The sequence below is a fragment of the Falco naumanni genome, chromosome W, assembly GCF_017639655.2.
Source record: "Falco naumanni isolate bFalNau1 chromosome W, bFalNau1.pat, whole genome shotgun sequence".
In the NCBI taxonomy this organism is placed as follows: Eukaryota; Metazoa; Chordata; class Aves; order Falconiformes; family Falconidae; genus Falco; species Falco naumanni.
In genome coordinates this window covers 20,064,137-20,087,927 of record NC_054079.1, presented here as the reverse complement: position 1 = coordinate 20,087,927, position 23,791 = coordinate 20,064,137, and the positions used below count along the sequence as shown (strand labels likewise).

At 42.5% G+C, this 23,791-nt stretch overlaps 2 protein-coding genes across 13 annotated transcripts in view; both read right to left on the bottom strand.

The window, feature by feature from the left end:
- Positions 1-4,960: 4,960 nt before the first annotated feature.
- LOC121080671 (zinc phosphodiesterase ELAC protein 1-like) lies at positions 4,961-10,229 on the bottom strand. 4 transcript variants are annotated; one of them, XM_040578809.1, is made up of 5 exons: positions 9,839-10,229; positions 9,511-9,624; positions 8,521-8,699; positions 6,621-7,088; positions 4,961-6,003 (listed from the first exon to the last, which is right to left on the bottom strand). In XM_040578809.1, exons 2-5 carry the CDS (start codon positions 9,525-9,527, stop codon positions 5,618-5,620), a joined length of 1,050 nt encoding a protein of 349 aa, XP_040434743.1. In that variant the 5' UTR covers positions 9,528-9,624; positions 9,839-10,229; the 3' UTR covers positions 4,961-5,617. The 4 variants fall into 4 exon arrangements, with proteins under 4 accessions (XP_040434743.1, XP_040434746.1, XP_040434742.1 ...); XM_040578812.1 differs by having other exon boundaries at positions 9,563-9,624; XM_040578808.1 differs by having other exon boundaries at positions 9,865-10,229.
- Positions 10,230-10,519: 290 nt separating this feature from the next.
- Positions 10,520-23,791, bottom strand: part of LOC121080569 (NAD-dependent malic enzyme, mitochondrial) — a 39,655-nt gene continuing 26,383 nt past the window's right edge. The window contains exons 10-18 of one of the 9 annotated variants that reach the window (XR_005825419.1): positions 22,890-23,003; positions 22,683-22,797; positions 21,042-21,184; positions 17,775-17,877; positions 17,071-17,141; positions 16,243-16,341; positions 12,276-13,613; positions 11,868-11,926; positions 10,520-11,602 (exon numbers count right to left, since the gene is read on the bottom strand). Coding sequence is in view for 4 of the 9 variants with exons in the window: in XM_040578665.1 (XP_040434599.1) it covers positions 13,356-13,613; positions 16,243-16,341; positions 17,071-17,141; positions 17,775-17,877; positions 21,042-21,184; positions 22,683-22,797; positions 22,890-23,003 (903 nt within the window). In the remaining 5 variants the exon portion in view is untranslated. Of the gene's footprint in view, positions 15,884-16,242; positions 16,342-17,070; positions 17,142-17,774; positions 17,878-21,041; positions 21,185-22,682; positions 22,798-22,889; positions 23,004-23,791 lie in introns of all 9 variants that reach the window. The other 8 variants (XR_005825420.1, XR_005825417.1, XR_005825418.1 and 5 more) reach the window with 8 other exon arrangements.

Genomic DNA, 23,791 nt, shown 5'->3' with positions numbered 1-23,791 from the left:
CTTGTAATCAATTCCGTATTTTTCCTTGAGAAGCTTAAGCTGTTCCTCTTGTTTCAGGAGTGTTTCCAACTCTGAGTTGTCGAATAGGTCCGTATTTCCCAAACATATCATACATTTCCTCCGCTGTGATTTTATACGGCAGGTTCCGAATATAGAGGATCCGATTGACCTCTGGGTGCAGCCAGATGTTAGCTCGCTTGGCCGCTTGCATCGCCATGGCGCCGATCGGAGGGGGGTGGGGGGTGGGGGTGCCGCCTTGGAGAGAAACCGCGGCCGGGAAGGGCCCTGCCGGGCCGCGCCGCCGCTCGCCGCTGCCGCGGGGTCCCGGATGCCATCCCATACGCTAATAACCCGGGTAATGCCTTGTTACAATCTATGTCCCGAACGCTCCGCTTTTCTAAAAAGCATATGAGCGACTCGTACGTCGCTTGTCTCTCCATACCGTCGTCAGCGCTGTTGCAGCCTTTGCGAGACTTCGGCGACGCGTGGCCGGCGGGACCCTCTGTAGGTGCTCCCGGGCGCGGGGACTGTGCCCTGCCGCCTCCTGCGCTGCTTTCAGGACCGGTACCCGAATCTCCGTCGAACCGTGGCTCGCAGGTTCAGCCCTCTCTAGGGTCCCTGTTCGGGCGCCATTTGTCACGACAGAGGGAAGACACAGTCACTCAATATGAGTGATCAGCAGACTTCGTTTATTGTCTCTTACAGTCACCTTTTATGCCTTCTTATAATTAGCTCATACATATTACAAAAGTTAAGCTCATTATTGGTTAGTTGCCTAAATACCAAGCCCGCCCCTGGTTTCTCTTCTGTAGTTATCTGTTCCCACCTGCAACATTCTTTTCCCACCGAAATCTTCCTGTTACTGTGTAACAAGAACAGCCAAAGACAGTGTATTTTGCTTTACTTCAGATAAGCTGAGAGCGATGTGCATTTTTGTCCAGCCAGCTGGACTATGTCTATGAACTTTTTCAGCTAGCCAGTTATCCACACCCACCTTATCTTTTCTAATTATTCAGAGTATATTCCTTTCTCAACACAAACAGAGCATCACCTAGAGCATCATACCAAACTCATCCTGACTAATCTTTTTATTTGAAGACCTTGTTCTGTTTCACCTTGTATTTATCCAAAGCCAAACAGCTCCAGCAACAATTAGTCCTGGGAAGGACCTTTGCAACCCATTAAGGTGATTTTGAAAGGCTGCAGAGATACCATGTCTGACAAAATGGTACTTTTTCCAACCACCTAAACGCCTTTGAACTCAAACTTAGTTTTCAAACATCAAATGCAGGGACTAGCAGGATAAATTTAACATGTTGTGGTTTAGCATCCATCCCCACCCCCCTCCCCAAAATGTTACTTTGATCAAATTTCTGCAACTTGTTTTACCTCAAGATCCCAATCAATATGTTTTTATTATTAATAAAAAATGCATTAAGTTGTTCTAGTGACTATGTGCCAAACCACTGATTTCAGTGAGACCTGGATCAGTCCTACCACCTCACCAGAAATTAGATTTCTAGAATGAAACCATCTGAGGTAAATAATTACTATCCTTTTCCTTATAAATAAACATAATTCAGTATAAGAAAATTCTTTTAAAAGTCTGTTTAAAAAAAAAAAATGCTACCAAATGAAGATCGTTGTTTCTTCTGCATTGACAGATGAAGCGTCCCACCATGGGCCATGGGGAACGGTTGATAACAAAGTCTGAACCACCTCGAGCATCAAGGATCCCTTTTCCAGCTGGATTTAGAGCTCAGACTTGATCTCAAGCTCTCCATCCTCAGCACAGACTGCACCACACTCAGAGCAGCTAACCATTTTTGTGCTCTAGGTAACTTATTTTTCAACCTTTTTTGCAAACTCACACGGATTTCAGCAGAAGGAAGATTTCCCCTCACTCCCTTTGATCAGTGCTCATCCCTTCCGTTAGCAGCTACATGTAAAACACAGGAACCATCTCCGCTGTTACAAAACTCTTCAAGACTTATTTCCTCCCTCCTCCTCTTTCCCGTAACATAAAAAGCTTCTTTCGCACTTTATCAAGTCCCTTCGCTGGTACCAGCTAAAAAAGGAAACAAACTTAGAGGAACTCTTCCAGGAAAGCAGAATGTTTAAAACAAGTTATGAAGCTTAAAAAGAAATCTATCTTCATTTACATACCCAGAACTTGTTAAAACACCCTCCCAGTCCTTACAGGACCAGGTTGGAGTCCTTTATCTGCTGTCAGATGAAATACTCTCAGGAACATGTATTTGAAGGCAAGGTAATTTACAAATAGATAATGGAAAGATAAACTCATTGAGAAAGCAGAAAATTTACAGTCCAAGTTTTTCAGTCCTTACTGGCACACATGTTCCCATTAATTTTCAATATTCAAGTCTCACTAGCAGTCCAATTTCTGAAGTCATTTAACATCCAGACTGAGAGAGAAGAGTGGACCACGGTAGACAAAGACACATGGGTCTGCTAAGAAAGAGGCAACTATAACCTGATTACCACTACTAAAATAGATTAAATTGAAAATACAGGAAATTCACATAACTCCAGCACTAAATGTACCCTCATTCCACAACACACCAAAAAGGAACCATTTCAAAAACTGACAGCCACACAGTTAACCTGGCCTTTGATACGGACCAAGCAGCTTGTAGCTCTTCTTCTCAGCTTAGATGAAAGGAGCATTTCCTCCCTCAATTGTCCATACAGAATAAATTGCCATAAATAACGCACTAACGCATCAGCTCTGTGCAACAAAGTCCCCAGACCTAATACCTGAAGAGGACCTGACCTGCTGCTTTGATACACTCTTCCCCTTGCTGTTCTTCATCTAAACTGCCCTATTCTTACTTAGGATTTAGATCCTAAAATATATTTAGGATGTAGCTATGCAGTAGGACTGACTCAATGTATCAGCAAAGTACTGTTAAAAAGGGGAGGTGGAGGTGGTGTCCCAGGCAGCTCCCCATTTCTGGCCAAGCCCTTCTGCAGCCTCCTTCGTTCAGCCCTTGTACAACTTGTGCAGCAAGACAGCTCGCTAATCAACTTGGTAATCCAGCCAAAAATTAGTCCAGAGGCCATCTTCTTGGAGGCTAGCAAGAAACAGTGGTTGTTTAACCAGGCAAGCACTGGGCTGGCACACTGAACTGGATCACGGGGGCACCGGGAGCCTGTGCCATCGATGCATCTCACACACCTACCCACATCCTCTGTCATTTGAATGGGAACTGAAGATATTCCTGAATTCATAGCAATTCACTAACCACAAGAACACAAAAATGTATTTACCGCTGGGATGGATAACGCGGTTCTGGAGCAGCAGCATCCAGCACTGCAGGGATATGTGCTGCAGCGGTGGGTGCACACATTTCAGGCTGCATAGGCTTGTGGATTGTCCTTTGGTTTTATTTCCAGCCTTTGATTTGTCATTTGCAGGTGGTATCGGGTGAATTTCCACAAAGCCTTGAAGTTGCTTCCTGAACTTCATTATCACAGCTGTGAATGGCTTAGAAATAGGAATTTTTGGTTGTTCCAGTGTGGAAGCAGATGTAGCAGAGCACATCAGGACAACAAAGTTAGTTATTCTTTCCCTGTATGAAAGAGAACAGCTGGAGTCCGGTCAGCTTTTGACTATTCAAAGCAGAGTGTGATATCAAGATCTCTGTGCCTGCCATTGATTTTTATCTTACAAAAGAAAAAAAACTGGTGTGTGTGTGCGTGTGGAGAGAATCTCCCGTTGCATGACCTGGAGACTCTACCCACTTTACACCATTTTTAAGAGAGAAGTCACAAGAAATCAGTGAGTTTCTGCTCCAGAAGTCATGTTCTTCAAGTTTGCAATTCTTCCCAACTTTTTTTTTTAAGAAATCCAAGACTTCCTCTACATTTGAAGCATATTTGAAGCACGAAATATTCATGTTGATGTAATTCAGTTCGGAGTTACTACAGCCACAGGTAAAAGCCTGTTTGAAGGGTGGGGATAAGACATTGAATTCAATTTGATCAAATTAAGCAAGGAAATCACACTTTTTTTTTTTTCTTTGAAGATTGTTGTTTACTTACACGCTCCTAGTGAAGAAAACATCAAGAGTATGGAAAAATTATCTGCAGGATTTAACTTCCTCATCTCACCAGCTTGGTCTGGGTGAGGATTACCACTGTCCACAAACCACCTTTGAGCAGTGCACCATTTTCAGGGGAGAGATCCTTGAAGAGTGGGAGTGTTTTAGTTTTTTGGAGCTTTGTTATTTGACATTTAAAGCAAGGAAGGAAATTGTGTATTAAAACAGATTCATTTTCCATCTGTATTACCATCAACTCAACAAAAGAACAAGCACAAACTGTAGCAGCTGTACTTCAACCTGCCAGAGTTTTCAGTGTTTATATTAGAGAGCTATGAAGTGTTTCAGCTTTCAGGAATCCATGCTAAGGGAAACATGTTTAGGGTAGATTTTACAAAAACACTGATTTTACTTTTTTTTTTTTTCCCAGAAAATTGAGCTAGAATTTGGGAAACTCCCAACTTCTGGTTTGTTTTGAGGGGAGAAGAAAAGGAGATAAAGTTGGTTTACATGTCCCTTAATTGAAAGTCATTGCAGACTGAGCTATATACTAGGTGAAATTCCTCCTGTAGTGGTACTTCTACAAACACAAATACGGTCTTATCAGGGTAATTTGTCTTTGGAAATGCATCTGGAGGAACACTTTAGGAAAGACTACTTGTCATCTGCCTAAAGACTTTCAAGCATACTTCCAAAACATTACTGATGCAGGGAATAGGTATACAAGCTTAGTGCTCACGCTTCAAAGCTTTAAATGAATCAAATTGTTAAGAGCGATTCACTTCTGATAGGAAGCCTAAACTGTTTTTATTTATGAGAAAACTTCATACGCAAAGGGGGAATTAGAAGCGCTCCTCAACTCAAGCATAGCAACACCCCTAGTTACAAACACTTGGCAGAGTTATAAGTACTTTTATTAGTTTCAGTCCCCTTACAGTTACAAAATACTGTATACAAGTTTGAAATACATGTTATTCAAAAGCTTGCAACAGGCGAGTTATCTTAAATTCTGGTGCAGAAAACAAACCTTCCAGAGGGCTGTATTAAGCTAAATGATCCAGTGTTCTGCTCCCGGAATCTGTGGTCCAAGGAAAACCTTGGCTGAAAAGAAAAAGGCTGTGAAGGCTTGCACCAGTCTACACATTCAGTTTCTGGGGAAGCTAGGTGTCCGAAACCATCACTTATGAATTTGTTCCTAATTCCAGATTTTTGCGTATCCTTTACAAAAGCAACGCTAACCATACCTAGTACTCTCTCTAGTTTGCAACAGTTCTCTGCGTGCCACAGAAAAGAACTCATATGGATAGTGGTGGGCTTGGCAGCGCTGAGCTAACGGTTGCACTCGATGTTCTTACAGGTCTTTTCCAACCTAAACGATTCTGTCATTCTATGGTACCAGAAACACCACCAGTATTTTTAAGTGCTATCCAACACCATCCTACTTTGTCTTCATGCAGAGCTTGCTAACACTATTTCTCATTTTTCATTGGAATTTCTATTGTCATAAAATCCTCAGCTAGTGTTACTTCTTGACCATCTAACACTGACTCTGCCTATCGCTTCAGTTCGGTGACGTCCATACCCCCCTCACTTCTCTGAGCAGCTGGTTTATACCGCTGACTGAAGTTAGTGAAAACCAGTTTCTTAACTTTACACAATTTTTCAAAATCTGATGCCATTTTTGGAGTGCTATGACCATGCTCTCTGGCCTTTTCCTCCTGGGTATCATCTAATGTAGCTTCATGTATCAGTACATCTGCTTCACAGCAAAGCTTCACAGCCGCATCTCCAACCACACCTGAACAATCCCCCAAAATGCAAATTTTTCTTCCAGGAATAGGGTCTTCTAAAACATCAGAAGGAGAAATCATTACTCCATTTTCTAGAACAACTGCAGTTCCATTCTTCAGTTTCCCATATAAAGGACCTGGTTGAACTCCTGGTAAATAAAGGCAAAAGAGCCCATAAGTATTATAATGAATGTCATGTTTAAAAAAAAAAACAACTTCAGAAGAGATATGCTATACATAGAGTTGTCTCACTGAAAAAATACAACCTCAATATAAATAGCAATTGATATTTCATATACTTCATGCAAATAAAGAGCCTGTAATGTCAGCAGGAAGTGTATTTGAAGAAAAGCTATATTTTTCATATTAAAGTCAATAAAGTCATGCAAATACACTGGCCATACATTTCCCTGAAAGCCACATTGTGCTTTTTAAACTTTAACATCTGAACTTGTTTGCTCTTCCCAGTATGAGAATGGTCTGCAATATTAATTAGCACTAGTATTACACACCAAATGGCTGCATTGGTGTGAAGTATTAAAATGTCTTTAACAGAAAATGGGAAATCGAATTAAAATCGATTACGGAGAGATACAGGACCTCTAATTTGCTAGAACCCCTAGAAACATGGTCATAAAAAGATTTCAACTGCCTATGAACCCAATTTTGTTACATTTGCTGAAAACTGGGCTCGCTACTCAGTTGGAACACATGTATTTAGGCATTTAAACAATTACAAAGAGGAAAAATAAGCCAAAATAGTTACCAAGGTCTTTCAGTTTCTGTACGTTGAGTTTACCGGTCCGGGGCTTCTCTTCTACCACAAAGCCAAAGGAAGGAATGCGGTGAAATAGGCGAAATGCTTTCAGAACTATCTCCTCATCTTCAACCAGCAAGTAAGAGTTTTCTACTGGATCCAGGTGGAGTATTCTCCCTTGTGCTCCCTGGGGAGATACCTCATCTCTGTCCAAGTGACAAAACTCCTTAAATTCTTCTGAGGGGCACTGGTCCCGTGTAGGTACCAGTTCATGAACAGTGTAGGGAAAGAGAAATTGTGAGTGGGAGAGCTCCATACTCCTCCATATGAAGTTTCGCAGTCCCAATGGTCCATAAATATCAAGAGGTGGTTTGTTTGGGTCAGGGCTACTTTGGAGGTTACGTGTACACAGCAGGCCAGGAAGTCCAAAGAAGTGGTCACCATGAAGATGAGTTATGAAAATCTTGGTAATTCTGCCTATTGATTAGAACAACAGGAAAAGAAAAACAAACCAGAAAAAGGCAGGAAAATAAATGAACGCTGTATCAACTCAGGAATAATCGCTTTTTGGCAAGAAGTAGGAAATAAGGAAAGAGGGAAATCAAAATAAAACTAGTGTTCAAGAAATAAAACCCAAACCACAAAGTGTATTTCTTCCATAGTAGCGATAAGTTTCCACACAAGGTTTATTTTGTCTTGATTTGCCAAGAGAAGACTGCTGAGACAGAAGTTTTAGTTCCTTCTAAGCAAAACGTGCTACAAGCATGGAACAGAATCGACTGGTGACATCTGCCATATTAAAACACAAAGCAGTGCTGGAAAGTGGTTGTGCTTTCATACATCACATGGAAACTGTAGACGGATGAGAAACGTAACGTGGAATTTATGTTGTTCCCAGTTTTGAATTTAGCACGTGAAATTAACATAATCAAAAATAAATTTAAAAAAAGCATCCAGTTTTGATTTTGAAGTTTTTTTAAAAGGCAAGAAAACTATGGTGTCTGGCTGGTTTGTTTTGAACAGATGAAAAACTGCGCTTACAAGATCTGGGTTTTGTTTCATGTCTGAATTTGTCCTACTCCAGCTCCCAGGCACTGGACCCTACCTTTGCTAGACTGAAAAAGCCCAGAATTTTCTCTCATTACAGATACGTGTACTTAAATCAGGCTGCCTCAGTCTCCTCTCCTAGCTGAGTCCCCACTTCTGTACAGTAAGGCATTTTCTCCAGCATCTGTTAGGACTAAGCAATAGGAAGGACAGAATCTCTTTGTTTTGATTTAAGAACAATTTAGTAAAAAGCAGTAAATTTAGTAAAAATTTGTCTGTCCACTTGGCCACTAAATCCTCTGACAGCTTCAGATTTTGGAGGAGCAGGAAGCTGGTTTTCTGTTCATAATTAATAATTCCATCTTTGTAACTTTCGAGTCAGAAGACTGCTCTTGCTGCTGTAGACTGCAAAAGCATAGCAACTGATGATAAACCTGTTTTCTACTTTATTTGCCATTTGTATTTGTATATTTACATTTGTAAAAGTTACCACAGATACACACAACTTTACCTGACAACAAAAGCACAGTGTTTGTTGACAGGAAGACTCACAGCAGGTATTGTCTAGAGCTGTCTTCAGATAAACACAAGCTGTACCTGGTCTGTGGACCACGTTTGAAATTACAAAGCCCAAGAAATTAATTCAAGAGAGTTTGGTTCTCAAACACAATTCCTTAACAAAGGGCAATCAAGGATTACTGCACAGCAGGTTAAGCAAGTGCCACCCATACACAACACTTTCAGCTGCTCGTGCATGTTTAGTATGTATTCAAATACCATGAGCAGGAGGACAAAGTATTTTGTTTAGATCTCATGAAACTTTCCCCCTTCCCTCATCACAATACCTTTCAACAGCACAAACCTGCTTTGAGATGGCTCTTCATGAACTGTGTTTGGGTTCCCTCTCCACAGTCGAAGAGCCAGCACTCTCCTTCCCTGTGAAGCACTAATGCTGATGCTCCTCTTGTTGGAGAGGGATACGCTGAGCCTGTGCCGAGGAAAGTTATATCCATCAACATTCTGAGTACGTTGGTACACCACCTGAAAGAGATTTTGAGCTGCTGAACATATGTGTTTATGCTGGGAAAGAAACAAACATTTTTGCTTTAAATGAAGGCATCCTCTGTACTTTAATGTGAGGATCAAATTCCCCTCCCCTTGAAAAAAGAAAAATAAAACCTCCCTGGAGTAGTATATGACTTTCAGATGACACAATATTTACAAGCGGCAGATTTCCTCTTTATGTCAGTGGAAGGTTGCAAACATGCAGCCCACACGTAAGACCTTTGTTCATTACTTAAAGAAACAGCCCTATCCAGTTGGAAACACTCTAACCTTTCAACCCACTATTATTTCTTTCTTCTTTACTTCATTTAAACTGCATTTTCCTGCATGTGCTTTCCTCTAAAAGCCTTTTCAGAACGACTAACACCAAACAGCCACTGCTGACGTTTAAATGCCATGGCAGGACGTCAGGGGCAGGCAGCCCAGCAACCCAGAGAGGAAAAACTTTCTCCCCTCAAAACAGCTTCAGAGACCACAAGACGCAGGAGTGACCTGATTTACTCTGCCTTTGCAATGGTGCCCTTGAAAGCCTGTTTGGCTTCTCATCAGGGCGAAGAGAAAAATTCAAAACTACCAAACATTTACGTAGCCTGAAGGCTGCCTGACAGATTGCAGGACACCTACTGCAGCAGAAGGATCTATACTGTCAGCTGCCATACCCCAGTAGTTTATGTATCTGCTGTATTGTCCAGATGAGGAGCCTGGCCGGTCTGTAGGCGCAGGACAACCTTTGGAAAGCTGCATTAGGAGCAGAACTTCCCCGTGCACGACTCTAACACCGCCTCGCCTTACGGGGTGTGCCATCTCCAGCCTTAAGTCCTCCCGGATTTAGCGCCTACCCCATTTTCAGATGTGTTTCCTTCTCATTTCAAAGTCCAGGTGCCTCAACAGCTTCAGATGCCTTTCAAACAAACAAAAAAATGCCTCAGTTTAGCTGCTTTTAGAGGCACTGCCGCCATTCCCTGAAGGAAAGCAGTCCTCTTCCCGGGTGTGCTAGCAGCCTCCTCCCAAGCACACCAAGGTGCAACCCGACCTCGGGGGAGGCGAGGAGGGGTACAATGCACATCCATCACCCCCCCAAAAGAAAGCAGAAATAAACATTTTGCTTCCTTTACCCCTGCGTAAAAGCAGATTTAGCAACCTGTCAGCTGGCCTGAGGCATCACGCTGTAACTTTGTGGCCAGGGCACGCTAAAAGCCTTACCGAGGCCTAAGCTCGCCCGCAGCCTCCCACAGCCGGGCCGCCCCCCCCCCGCTCCCCCGGGGCTTGTGAGGCACAACTCGAGCCTCCGCGGGCTGCCGCGCCCGGGCAGGGCAGGGTTTAGCCCGCAAACAGACCGCGGCCAGGCCCAGGCCCGAAACCGCGGCCTACCCCGTTCCCCGCGGCCCGCCTACCCTCCCCCGGGCGGCGGCAGGCGGAGCCCGAGCGGCCCAGGCCCGGCCCCGGCCCGGCCCCACCGCCCCCACGCTGCGCCAGGCGGGGCTGTCGCGGCCCCGGCCCCACGGGGAGCTAGGCGGCCTCGGCCCTGGCCGGCTGCGGTGCCGGGGGCTGCCGCCGGCCGCTGGGGCCAGGCGGGGGCAGGGCCTCAGGGCGTTTACAAAGGGCCTCCCGGCAACCAAATGCTGTGGAAAACCAGTTCTGGGGATAAAATTGCACAGCCTAAGTCCCGGGTGTGTCTGCTGGTGGTGCGCAAGGGACAAAAGGGAAAAAAATAACCCCAAAACATCAGTGATTTAGACAGTTCCATACCAATTCCGTATAGATCAAGGGTTACTTTTTCAGAATAAACAAAGTCAAATGTAATTTAGGCAAAGGGAATGCATTTTACTAAGAAAATAGAAGACCAGAACACACATTCCAAGAATTACAACGTTATAAAGGAGAAAAAACCCCAACCAGTTCACATTAAATACAATTTTAGTTTCAGCTGAGCGATGACCCTCCAAGGTACAGTCAGCCCCGGGCAGAGCAGGCAAGAACTGTTCTCACAAGCGCTCCGATGGACTTACATTTATTTGTGTAAAGTAGGTATGTTTAAGCCCATCTATATCTATTTTGACACTGCATTACTTAAACTGGCCATCTTATTCTGTTTGTGTAGTCCTAAAAGTACTTTTATTTCCATTTTCATTACAAAGGAACTACTTCAAGGATGGGTAATGTCCAAGGTAGTCTGAGAGCGAAGTTCAATCCAGCACCAACTTCATGCATGGGAGAATATAAATGCATGCCCCAGGGTTCTGGCACCGTGAGCAAAACGTCTGATGTGAGAAAGCTTTTTACATGAGCTGTAGCCATGGTCCGCTGTGCCACCAGGTCCTGGATCCCCTGCATACGATGGAGCTGCTGGCATATCTTCCTCCAGAGCAGGCACGAGTAAGCTGCATCATTACCAAATGCTAGGATTGGGGAAGTGATGGTAGGAAGCAGAGGTCTAAAGCGTGCTGTATTTTCCTTGTGGTTCACCCAGAATATCTGCAGGCTTTCTGATACCATGGTAATATGTATTTCGGAAGTAGGTAGGTAGGTCAAGGTAGATCCATACAGAACTAGATGTCCCTTCACCAGCAGCAGCTGAATTACATTGCTCAAACTCAGCTGCCAAGTGGGTGCAATTAGAGAGTTGCTCTAGATTTTCTCCTTGCTCCACTATCCAATGTAACACCAGTCGCTGCCTATTAGGTATTGGCTGTTACGAAACAGGATAGCAGCATGCATCATCTTAAAAAAAAAAAAATAGTCCAAAAAATGACAGTGTCTTAAACTCAGGAACAGCACTTGCAGCTGCAACAGGAGTCCAAACTGTTCTGTTCTTACAGTCCGATCTGAGAGTCTTGTAGATACTTTTATCCAAATGACAGAGGTGCTCAAATCTGCACCTTTGAGGTCAAGAAGACCCAGAACAAACAAAAGACAAACAACTTGGATTTACTTAGCCCCAGAATCAGCTGAACTAAAATTCACAGTTGTAGCTGTACAATAGTGAACCCCGTAGGCAGGAATAGTCACCAAATAGGGCCGCTATTGAAAAACTAAAAGGTGTATCATTTATCTTTGCAGTTACTACCAGAGGAGTGTGACAGAGTTACTCTACCCCCACGCAAAACACTGTGCTGGAAACTACAGTACAGGGAAGACACGCACCTACTGTAGGAAACCTGTTAAACACCAATCTGCACATGAAGTGTTGCTTTGTTTTAAGCCTGGAAAACAAACACAACATCATGAAACATCACTGTTCACAAACATAACCAAGAACTTATGCGAGGAGTCACACTTGGGTTTTAAAAATCTATCAGATACATTTTAGTAGTCTTCCTCTACAGGTCACTTGTTGGCATGCAGACATATGCTTCAGGAACGTACAAACCTCTGTAACATCTTTGAACAAGAACACATGTATTTTATATAAAAAGGCTGCGCTCCCTTAGCTACCTTTCTTCTCCTGCCCTAGACATTTCTATACATTGCTGCCAAGAGGCTCAGTCCTGCTCCTGTTGATTTTAAGGAAGCAAATCTTGGACCAGTCCTGGAAAAGACTGAGCTACTGACCTCAGTAGAAGTCCTTGATCCTCTCCGAAGCATTCTGTACACCCAAAATAGTATCCTCACAGAAGAGACATGAAAGACGGACTTCTATACCATTCAGAGGGCAAAAGTCACCAGAGCTGTGTGAAGAGCTATAACACTAGTCATCCTGTAGGCAATACAATTTTTTTAAAGAACAGTATAAGATTAATTTACTGTATGTAGCATTACAAAATACATCCTGGTGACAACTTTCTCCCTTTGCATACTGTGTAAGAGGATTTTCTAATTAGATAAAGATCGGTAAATACTTTTGCATAAGTCAGCAAACAGAAAAAAATCAGGTTAAGTAGAATATGAAAAAGGATACTTTGGGTCCTTACTAATCGGCAAGATAAATAACTAATTAATGCAAAGATTAGATGTGAAGAATACACAAAACTGAAGATGAACCTGTATATTTTATAAAAAAAAAAAAAATCTGAGAGAGATGAAAGGGAGAGTGAAATGCACTTAAAACTGAGCTGACATATTTCCTGTTGCTAAAGGAAAACAATGGCTGTACATTAAAGGTAAAATTCCACTGTGTCTATATTGCAAGCTATCCACAGAACAGAACCTGATTAAACAATGTCCACAAGCACATATCCACAGTAACTGGGACAGATTAGAAAGAGGCAGTCAGGCCTCCTCTATAGAGTCAGAGCTCTATAGATGCAGCCCCATCAGGGCAGGGCTGTATTGTAACTGGAGCCTCCCAGCTTGTTAAAGACTTTTTTTTCCTCACCTGTGCAGTGGTATTTCCAGAAAAATTATGCAGGAACATTTGTACTTGGGAAAATCCCACTGCCAGCCAATTCTGAACAGCCCTTCTCGGCATCTGCAGCTTAAAGACAGCAGGGAGGCTGTGCCAGGAAGGAAAAGGACTGTGCTTCACCAAACAGGCATTTTACCTCAGCCTGACAGCAGCCGCTGTGAATTCCCTGTGCGAGAGCTCCCTTTGGGAATTGTAATCACTCTTGCCCAAAGCAAGATTCTGCTGCGTGCAGGTAATGCTGTTCTCCGAAGCGCCAGGTTTTCCTGAGCACTGTCAATGCCCACTGCTTATGGATGGTGACTGCACTTCTTGCCTGAAAACACACAATCAGACTGAACAGATGGATGGAGATCTTTATTTTGTAAGACAGAGTTATATTTAGAGACTGATTGCCCTGCCTCTGTGATCAGTCTCAGCCGGGACACAAGATCAGCACATGGGATATTTTTGTTACTCATCTGCCTAATTAGTGAGGAATCGTGCGTTCCCAATATACTTGAATCCAGTGATGCAGAACTCCATTGACACACTACCACAGGCTTCAGCTAGAGTTGAATTTTCAGAAGGTAAAAATAATTTGTACATTAAATTAACAATTTTTCAGTAAGATCACAAATTTAAATACAATAAAAACCAGGCATAGCAAAAATAGATGGAAAAAACATTCTTTGTAAAAACATCATCTCTGTGTGTGTTGGTCTTTTTTGTACATATACAAGTTGCAATCCATGTACATCGCCCAATTTGGCAATGTGGCATTGAGCCCCACCAGACAGCACTTTACCACAGTTTGAATATGCAGCCTTTTCCCCACATGACTGTTTTCTGCGTCTATATAATCAGTCTTCTTTCCTCACTTAGATAAAAGCCTTCCCAGAGTTCACTGTTCTTTTTATCTAATACATGAACATAATTTTAAAATCAGAGATTAGGCAGTAAGAGGCAGAGACCACGTCTAAAGGGGTACAGAGACTATTTTCCCTGTTCTATTTTGGGCCTGTTCTTTTGGAGACCGCATTTTCCAATAAAAATGAGGAAACAAGAGAGGTGCTTGCCATGGGTAAATCCTGAGCAAGTTTTACTTCATCTCTTTGGATTCTGGCTTCAAGTTTGCCAGTATAGCCCTTTTACATCTATCCATTTTTGTCCTTTTTTACCTTGATGCAGAACACTGCAAAACAGCAGCACATTATTTCTGTTCCTGAAATACCACTGTTCTTGTTACAGCGACCAGATTTAGAAAAGTCACAGACTGTAACTATCACTGTGTGTCCATGCCAGCTAATACAAACTAATGGAGGGCACACAAACCTGGTATGAACAAAATGAAAAGGAATGCACACTGTGGTATCTGCATCAAACATGCAGCGCTCTTCATTGCAAGGAAGAATTCAACTCAATTTTTGTTTTCAGAAACCCCCAACAAATTACATCTGTAAATGGAGTGAGGAAGATTAAGTGATCAACTTACAGCTTCTAGGCATTAGAACTTTTGAGTCCTGTCTTCAAACTGAACTGAATATACTGGACTAAGACAAGAAACGTTCAAACTTCTGTATATGTGTGTGTCAACAGCTGCCTGTAGCACTTTCTGTTTCAGCTTCATCAGCTATCTGCGGGGGGCTTGTTCAAAGTGGCAAGTGAGTCCACTTACGAGTTTTTGAGTCAGCGATGTCACGAAAACATCGCACGCAGGTCGTTTTGTGAGAACAAGGGTATGCAAGAGAGAAAACAAATTAGCTTAGAAGAAACAGAACCCTGAAAAAATTAACAAATGAAACAAAACCCCTTTGGCACATCACCTTGGAGTCCATTGCAAAAAATCTCCCCTTAAAACCTCTAAAAGATTTCCATAAATTGCCTCAGATCCTGCCTTTACTTTATAGAATTTATTATGCAACAGCATAGCTTTGTTTTTAAAAGCTATTAAGTGATTAATATAATTTTCAGGCTTTCCAAGAATATTTTTAACTAGCTCATGTATTTCCTGATAACAGATTTTTTTTACATGATGATGAAAACATAAAATACAGACATTGCTGCAGATTCCACGTGTGTACACCACGCTGCTCCTCAAAGCACACTGAAAGAAACAGAGCAGCCAATGCCAAAAGGAAGTCTGGACATGGGCATCTTTAAATATCAGATAAAACAGAAAGCCCATTAGACCGTTAGATTTGTCTTAAGCTGTCCTTTCTTTTTTGACAAATGCTCTCTGGTGATGTCACAGATAATGCAGTGTGACAACACCAGGACAATTAGAAGACTGATTATTAAAAGCAGAAATAAATCATTCTGGAAATCAACAGTGATGAGAGAGCTATAGTTCATCAAATGCACGTAGCTAAAACATCATTAATGGAATTCTTTATTGTGGTGCTGGCTCTTAGCTAGAAATGCAATGTCATTATTTAAATTAATTTTCAAGTCCTCTCTCATTCCTGTGATGGATGCCATCATCCATACAGTCATCAGGTACTTGGGAGAGTGGGGAGAAATCTACATCAAGTGAAAAACAGGGCAGAAGGGGAAAAAAAGAAAAAAAAAGACAACAAAATGAGCAAAAATAAATTATAGGACTCAAAGATGATGATTTAAACTTGTTTGAAAAAGGGATCCCTGCAGAGTAGAAGATGCTGCCTGAGGAGTGCAATCTTCTGATGCATCAGTGAACCTTAGATTCAGGCCAGTCATACACATCTGGCATGAAGGACTCATATTCGTAGGTCCAAACCTTTGATCGAATGTAACGGTTCTTGTCTGCAGGTTCAGGGTAATGGAAAGCCATGTTGTTTGCGTACAAAAATTCCATAACCTGAAAATTAAATCACCATGCAGTTTGTGCCTTTTATTACTTTCACGTAACATCCCCGCTTCCACTGCAATGTTTAGGACTCACAAACTGGATAAAGACAAACACCAAAGTCCTTTTGTAATTCCTGAATGTCTTACCAAGATCTAAAACTTGATTTCAGAAACCAAGGGAGCATCATTTTGGCCCATTGTTACTGCCAAACTGAAGCATCCAACAAACTCCAAATTTTTATAAGTGGCTCTTATTAAAGGCACAAAGAACTGGGTATTTTGTGCCAAAGGGCCATACTGTGCAATTCAGCAGGTTAATGTACACATAAAACGCTTTTAGTACAGTCCGCTTTTATGCTTCATACTCACCTTGACAGCAATATAAATGGAAACTTCCCTGATATTAGACAGTGGAGGATAAAGTCTTCCTTGTGCAAGTTCTTCATTGGTCAGCTGTTCTGTCAATGCCTGAGTTAGAAAAACAAACAAGTTTTATTTACTGCATCCCGAGTGGGATCAATATCATGCTAAAACACCTGAAAGAAACAAGTTGCACTGTTCTTACTACTAGAATGCTCCCAAAGCAGTAGGGTAAGGCAGTCAGAATCTCAAAAATCAACTCTTCAATCTGTGCCCATATCAGCAAATTCTGCTTGTAAACATTTAGCAAAATATGATCCTATTTTTTTGGAGGCTGAACTCCCCATAACTACGGAAGTTAGAAGAGCGCAACGTGCCTGCACAACTACCCATGTGTTTGGCCAGTTGATTCACTGGCCACTCCAATGTGGTAGGTGCTCCTGCTGCAGAGTAGAAAGGCAGGAGAGGTTGGGAGCCTGGGGGCCATGTGCATCCCTGAGCGCACTGCCAGCTGTGGAACCCAGAGCGGGGCAGGAGGCAGGGGCAAGCCTGCTGCCAGACCTACAGGGCTGGGAGGAAATTTAAGCATGGACAGATTTCCTATTTGGGTGTTTGGTTTTCTGAACAAAAAAAAATTTAAAAAGCAATGGAAGCTGATGCTTTTCACAGTTTTGTTTGATAAAAATCCTTCTTTTTTTTTTTTCCTCCATTGGGGAGGGATACAACCAACAGAAATCAAACAGGAAACCACAGAGTTTCAGCAAGATTTGAGAAATTGCCCAACATTTCATCCACCATCATGTCAGAAGCCACAGCCTGCTCTGCTTCCTCACTTACCTTAGCAGCCTCTAGGAAAACCTTATCACTAATATGTCGAACACTGCTGAGGATCACAGCGAGAGCCACACCTACAATAAAATTATTGTCAATTAGGGCCACCATTCCAAAACACGCAGCCTGCTGCCAAGAAGCTGCAAGTCATCTAAAATGTTATTTTAAAAAATCTTCCCATAGCTTTCTACACACATTCACAAAACTATTACCATGTGTGCCAGTCATTTACCATAATAAGTGGCTTTCGGCAAGGGGTTGGAACTTAGCAGCTCAGTGAGGAAAGGGAGAGAAAGGGGAAGGCAGAGAAGTATCCCTAGGGCTTCCTTTGGACCCTCACTTGTGCAGGTGTAACTTTAAAAGAGGCATATATTAACACTTATTTTCTCCTCCACCTCCTGCCCCAAACAAGCAGAAGAACCCATAATGCAACAGCTTTCAAAGCCTTTAATAACTCCCTGTTGTTTTCTTAGAAATATCCAGCTAGGTAAGCTCACTGCATGCATGTCGCATATGTAGCTGCACATGCCTCGCATCCATCCTTAACTGATTTTCTTTCATTCGTTCTTCTGATTGAGTTCTCAGCTTTACATGCTGGTAACACCTCTTCATGCTGCTTTGCTAGCTGTGCCTAGGGTAGCAAGGGAACCCAAGACGAGCTGCTAAGAGCCTAGTCTGAAAGACTAAAAGAAGAAAATTTTATTTATCACCTGGAAAAATATAAGCATTGTTTCCTTGGCCTGGTTTGAAGGTTCTTCCATCTTTCAAAGTCACCAGCTCGAAGGGACTGCCACTGGCAAACAAGCAACGGCCCTGTTAAACAGAGGAATAATCAGTCAGGCGGCTTCTAAAGAGCCAACAGTTTGGAGCAATACAGTTATTACGAAATACAGGGACACCACAGTCCTACAGCTGCCAGTTGGCTCTTGGACTGAGTCAGGAAGGTACTCAAGCACACAGCCAAATGCAAAAAGGCAAATGGCCCTGCTGAATGCAACTGGATTCAAGCACATACTTAAAACCCTTGCTGACTCAATTTCCGCAATCCCAGAATGACTGCCACCAAATCCACCCTTTTCCAGTAGGGCCTGGAAGAGACACAAGAATCAGTAAGCATCTGCATATTTCTGCAGCTGCAGAATGTGCAGTGTTCCTGCAGCAAACATCTGGAAAGCAGAAGAGGCAAGCATACACATTGAATTGTGCAGCTTTCTAAGGAATGGAAGCCATCCATTTGTTTTATCATTCATTGTTCTTTAAGAGAGCAATGACTTAGAGGAACTACTCACACACAAAATAAAGTACTTGTGTGTTAACTATTTTTATAACCATGTATCAGGAACCATGGCCACAAGCCAGGACACACCACCGTATGGACTGTACAAAGACAGCTGAATGATGGCCACTTCCAAAAGGAGACTGCAACAGAAGTACAGTAACAAAAGATCACTTATTTACTGATGGGTGGGAGAGTGAAGGGAGGGACTGCTGTATCATGCTTTTATTGCTGAGAGCTCTCAGAGGAGCGAATAATGCAGTTTCTTTTGAAAAGAATTTTAATCAGCACAAAACACTAAAATCCAGAGTTTGGAGTGTGAAATATATTCTCCAAATAAATGATCCTTTCCTCAAGCAGTAAACTCCCCCTAAGCAACAAATCTTGACATTCTTTTGAGTAACAGGTTTAATAACATTATTTACAAACATTTAAAGCTCCCCAGACCACTACATTAGAGAACAAATTACCAAAGAAGCTAGGGACTTGGGAACTATGTTTGAATGTTAGGGCATACCCACAACAATAGCCTTTTTGCATAGGGAGCAAAATATACGGATGCATTTGAGGACTGGACCAAAAGACTATGAAAATTCAAACACAACAAAAGCCCACACAATACACGGCAGCAGAGGGCACCAAAACATCATCAGGCTTTTACAGGTGCCACCTAGTGGAAAAAGAATAAAGAATAAAAGCTTAGTGATGATATCTTCATTTCTTTACTGACTTCCTAATTTAGTCTAAGATTTTACACCAGCCAGGATCAGGCTACTCCCAAGGCCAGGAGACACACAGAGCTGACAGCTCTTATCCCTAATTTTCTGACAAACTTTGTTAGTTAAACAACAAAGTGAAGTTGGGCAGGATTCTCTAGGTAATTACTGTACCTTGAAGGGAAAAATATTACACATTTTTCAGAGGGCAAACTATAGGTAAAATGAGTACATTTCAGAGAACTGAAGAGCATTAGGAAAACAAACATTAGGTATAGAGAAAAGTCTAACGAGCCAGAAACATTACAAAATTTATTAATAAGGACTGGAACAAAATTACATCCATTCATTTACTGACCAGGAATATTGAATTGTTCAAATAACCCATGTCTAAATAATAACTTCTGGAAACTCCTGAATAAAAGGACATATCGATCCAATACAGGAAAAAAACAAAGACCCTCTCCCCATTTGGCACCAATTTTTTAAATAGCACCATGCTCACACAGCTACTTCAGTGAAGACATGTTATCACACCTAAATCTAACCAGCACTGTTTTGCTTCTCCATCTGACAGCAACAACCACCCTGAGGTCCAACTCATTGTGACTCAACACATGGCCATGAGGGAACAAGTGAGCTTCTTCCCTTAAAACATCTATTGCTCTGTTGATATTCTATAAAAAGTACAAGCAAAAATGAGGCTGAGCCTCCCTCTAATAGTGCTGCTGGCCTCCTTCAGCCATCAGAGATGCCAGTAATTTTTACATTTATTTATGCCAGCTAAAGGCTTTGCTGTATAACCAACTCCTGTTTACTTTCTATCCAAGATAATTGGAATTTAATTTTATATACTGAAACACTGCCCAACTCACTATTCTGGCTAATGCAAGATATCCAAGAGATATTAAATCATCGACATTTAAAAGCATTCTCATTTACTATTAAAAACTAAGGTCTAGATTTTGTCCTGAGGCTGTTATTCCTGCCTAGGGCTCAACTCTGGAATTGCAAATCTCTTGTATCAAGAGCTGCCTCCGAGCTGATGGGCCCCATAACACAGAAGAGAATCTGGGAAGAGAAACTGGAGATGATGGAGCTCTACCCCTCCTAGGATGAAGCTAACGCCACTGAGGCAGTAATGGAAAGTGGAAACTGAGCCACACTACCAGTAGAAAAAAAGGGGTTCATAGTTCTGCATCAAGAAACAAGGAAAGATCTCCACCCACTCATTTTCACACCAGTCACTTGATTTCGGATTGTATTTAAAAAAAAAAAAAAAAAAAAAAGAGAGAGAGAGAAAAAAAAGTAGTATTTTCATGAGCCTCACCCCTGAAGTCTGCAGGAAAGGCATCAACAGTCAGTTTGAAGTGTTAAAAGCTAGCCCTACCTGCCTGATGCTCCCCTGCCCCCATCTCCTTCCTTTCAGGCTCTCCTCAAAGATGATTAGTTTTATATAAAAAGCTATGCAGAAGGATAAAAGACTTGCTTCACTGAAGGTAAAAACCAAGGTCTGGATGCACTGGTGATAGTGTTATTAAGAAAAACACCCCAAAACCCTGGCCTCTGACCCTCCCCAAGTAGTCCACAGTGTAATGGCTTTGAGGTAATGGTGCAGAATGAGGGGTGTTTATTCTTGTTTCACTCATTTCAATGTTGTGTGGTGATGCCAGGTACGAGACACAGACGTTGTGAGAGGGCAACACAAGGACAGAGGGCCATCACCAACTCATGTGCTGGAAGCACAAGTCTTCACCGGTGCCATAACAAGATTTAAGCTCTAAGCTTTGCAAGATGTCATTTAAAAATAAAGACTTCTTGTTGAATCGTCTCCATTTACATTTGCCAGAACACAAGAAGGATCTGTATTATTACGTCAGTAAGTCCAAGTAATAATAAAATAATTGGACTTCTTGCTTTCTCACACTCAGTAAACAGTTCTGTCAGTAAGTGCCAGTAGGTCAAAATTTCTAAACCTTACATACCTCTGTTAATGTATACGCTTCCTCTGCTGTGCATTCAGCTTTCACTGTAGGGTTACTTAGTGCAAATATTACGGGTCGCTCATTGATAGAGGCCATTGCTTTGATCACATCCTGAGAGAAGAGCCGCCCAGCTCCCGCCACTCCTGAAGCACATGGAAACACATAAAAATAGAATCAATACTTGACTGCCTCAGGGCAGATGACAGCGACTGTAGATTAAGTTCATGTCACCCCTGAAGTCTCCCACTCAGAGCAAAGCATCGCAGGCTTTTCTAACAGCAGGAGATAAAAACCAGGCACTGCTCTGCTGGTGGCTGGTTAAAATTCTCATTTTCACAGGAACATCTAATTAACGTGTTCCAAAAGCCTATTTTACATGGGGGTTTTTTTGTATTGATCTGGGTAAAGAACACTTTTCACTGCCCTGGATAAGCAAGTGGGAACTCCAGGTTCTTCATCGATGATTCATCCTAGTGGGATGTTAACAATGCACGTTCCCTTGATATTGGTATTCCTGACCACACCCAAACACAGAGTGCAAATACATCAAAATGATGTATGTTTGTACACCTGCTACAAACTTCAAGGTAGCTACTCAGCCAAAAAACTGCCACCCCCTACCCCCCAAATACATCCTGTGCAAAGGAAATTGCAGAGTTGTACCAGGAAATACCTGTAATCCCATCTAACCTGTGCAAACAGCCACAGTTATGCATCGATACCTACGTATGTCAACGACCTAACAGGGACTGGTGATCTGCAGGATGAAATGGTTCCTTCCAGCCATGCTGCTGGCAGATTCTGGCCACAGAAGCTGACTGGGGCAAGTAATCCCAGAATGGTCAGCACTGGAAGGGCCCTCTGGAGACCATCTAGCCCAACCCCCTGCTGAAGCAGGTTCTCCTAGAGCAGGTTGCACAGAGCCATCTCCAGGCAGGTTTCAAATGTCTCCAGAGAAGGAGACCCCACAGCCTCTCTGGGCAGCGTGTTTCAGGGCTCTGCCACCCTCAAGGTAAAGAAGTTCTTCCTCACATTCAGGTGGAACTGCCCGTGTTGCAGTTTGTGCCTGTTGCCCCTTGCCCTGTCACTAGGCACCACTGAAAAGAGTCTGACCCCGTCCTCCTGACACTTGCCCTTAAGATATTTGTATACACTGGTAAGATCAGGAAAAAACCCTCAGGTTAGGCAACTCCTGTAAAGCAGAAACCATGGTGTTTGTGACTGCCCTCTCCCTTGCCGCTGGTGTAGAGAACACGTCTAGGAAAAAGGTTACTATTTTTATTCCTGACTCTTAGTGTCCTTCACTACAGTTTCAGTTCATCGTGGCCATGGAGTCCCTGAGAACATGCTCAGAGTTTTCCAAGAAAGGTCCAACACCAGCTGGACAAGGGCTAGAGGAAGCAGTTAACAAGGAACAGAAGACGCAGAAGGAGCACCACAGCTGCAATGAAGGATGCACTGAGAGCTAACCAACCTGCAGCTCAGTATATTTTCAAGCAGAAAACTGACCTCACATTTTAATCTTATTTACCAGCAGAAACACAGATCATTGTCATCAACCTCCTTGGAACCATGTTAGCAAATTAAATGCTACAAATAACTAAATGATGGGAACACAGAAACAAAAATTACCTTACTTACCAATGATAGCTGAAGGCCGAAGTACATTCACTGCCTCTACAAATGTCTTTGGTATCTGCACTGGAGCCTGATGTGTAAATGGTTCTTGATTGGAATCTACCTTTTGTTCTCGACCCTATAGATAAAAAGTTGATTCGTTTGGTCAGAAGAACACAGAAATCACTGGCCATCTGTACTGTGGTATTTCAAGGCATGGTGCACCCCTACCTGAACCAGTAAGCCATATTTGTCAAACATCCATATTCTCTTATAGGCTTCCTCAGCAGAAACACCACTTTCCATCATAGCCATAACAATGAGGTTGGCAATTCCTAGGGCAGCCTTGTGGATAAAAGGACTTTGATTTGTAACAAGTCACAAAAGAGGTCTGTCATCACAAACACCACCCTGTTCAAGATGCCTACAAAAATCATTTAGTAAGTCAGCTCTGAAACACAAGCAATGTTTGCCTAGACAGGGGCAGACTCCTGGGATTCAACAGTGTCACATCTTCAAGGGAAAGAGGGGCAGCTCTTCTGGGTACCGTGCCTGTACCAATTCAGCAGCCACAAAAAAACAGCCCAACCAGACTATAAGAACAAGTTAGTGCTGCAGCCCTCCTGTCAAGAAACCACAGCATAGTGTTTTGCGCCCAACTACTTTCTAAACCTCTCTCTGCTCCTGCTGCCTGTGATAAAGGCCTTTCAGAGGGAGGGCAGAAAGTAGATGCTGGAAGTTCTCCCCTCCACATCCCCTCTCTTGACTTACTGCACACGCTTCCAAGTCTGGCAGGAGAAATAAGACAGAAGGAAGTGCAGAGCAGGGCTCAGTGCTCAGGCAACAACACAACACTGGCCAATTATTGCAATCAGGACCTTCCCCAGCTGGAGAAATTTTCAGCTAATTAAGTTATTTTGTCAGCACCATAGAAGCAATTTTGATGACATCCCAAGCAGAATGGTGCTGGTCCTGACACTGCTGCCCCAGTAACTAACAAGCATCTGCTGCAAACAGCCACTGATTTAACCTGCTAAGAAAAATACTGTGTACTTCTCTCCAATGCTATAAAAATTAACAAGATGTTCTCACTCTTTTTCTTACTAAATCAGAATTTTATGGTAAATTCCCCT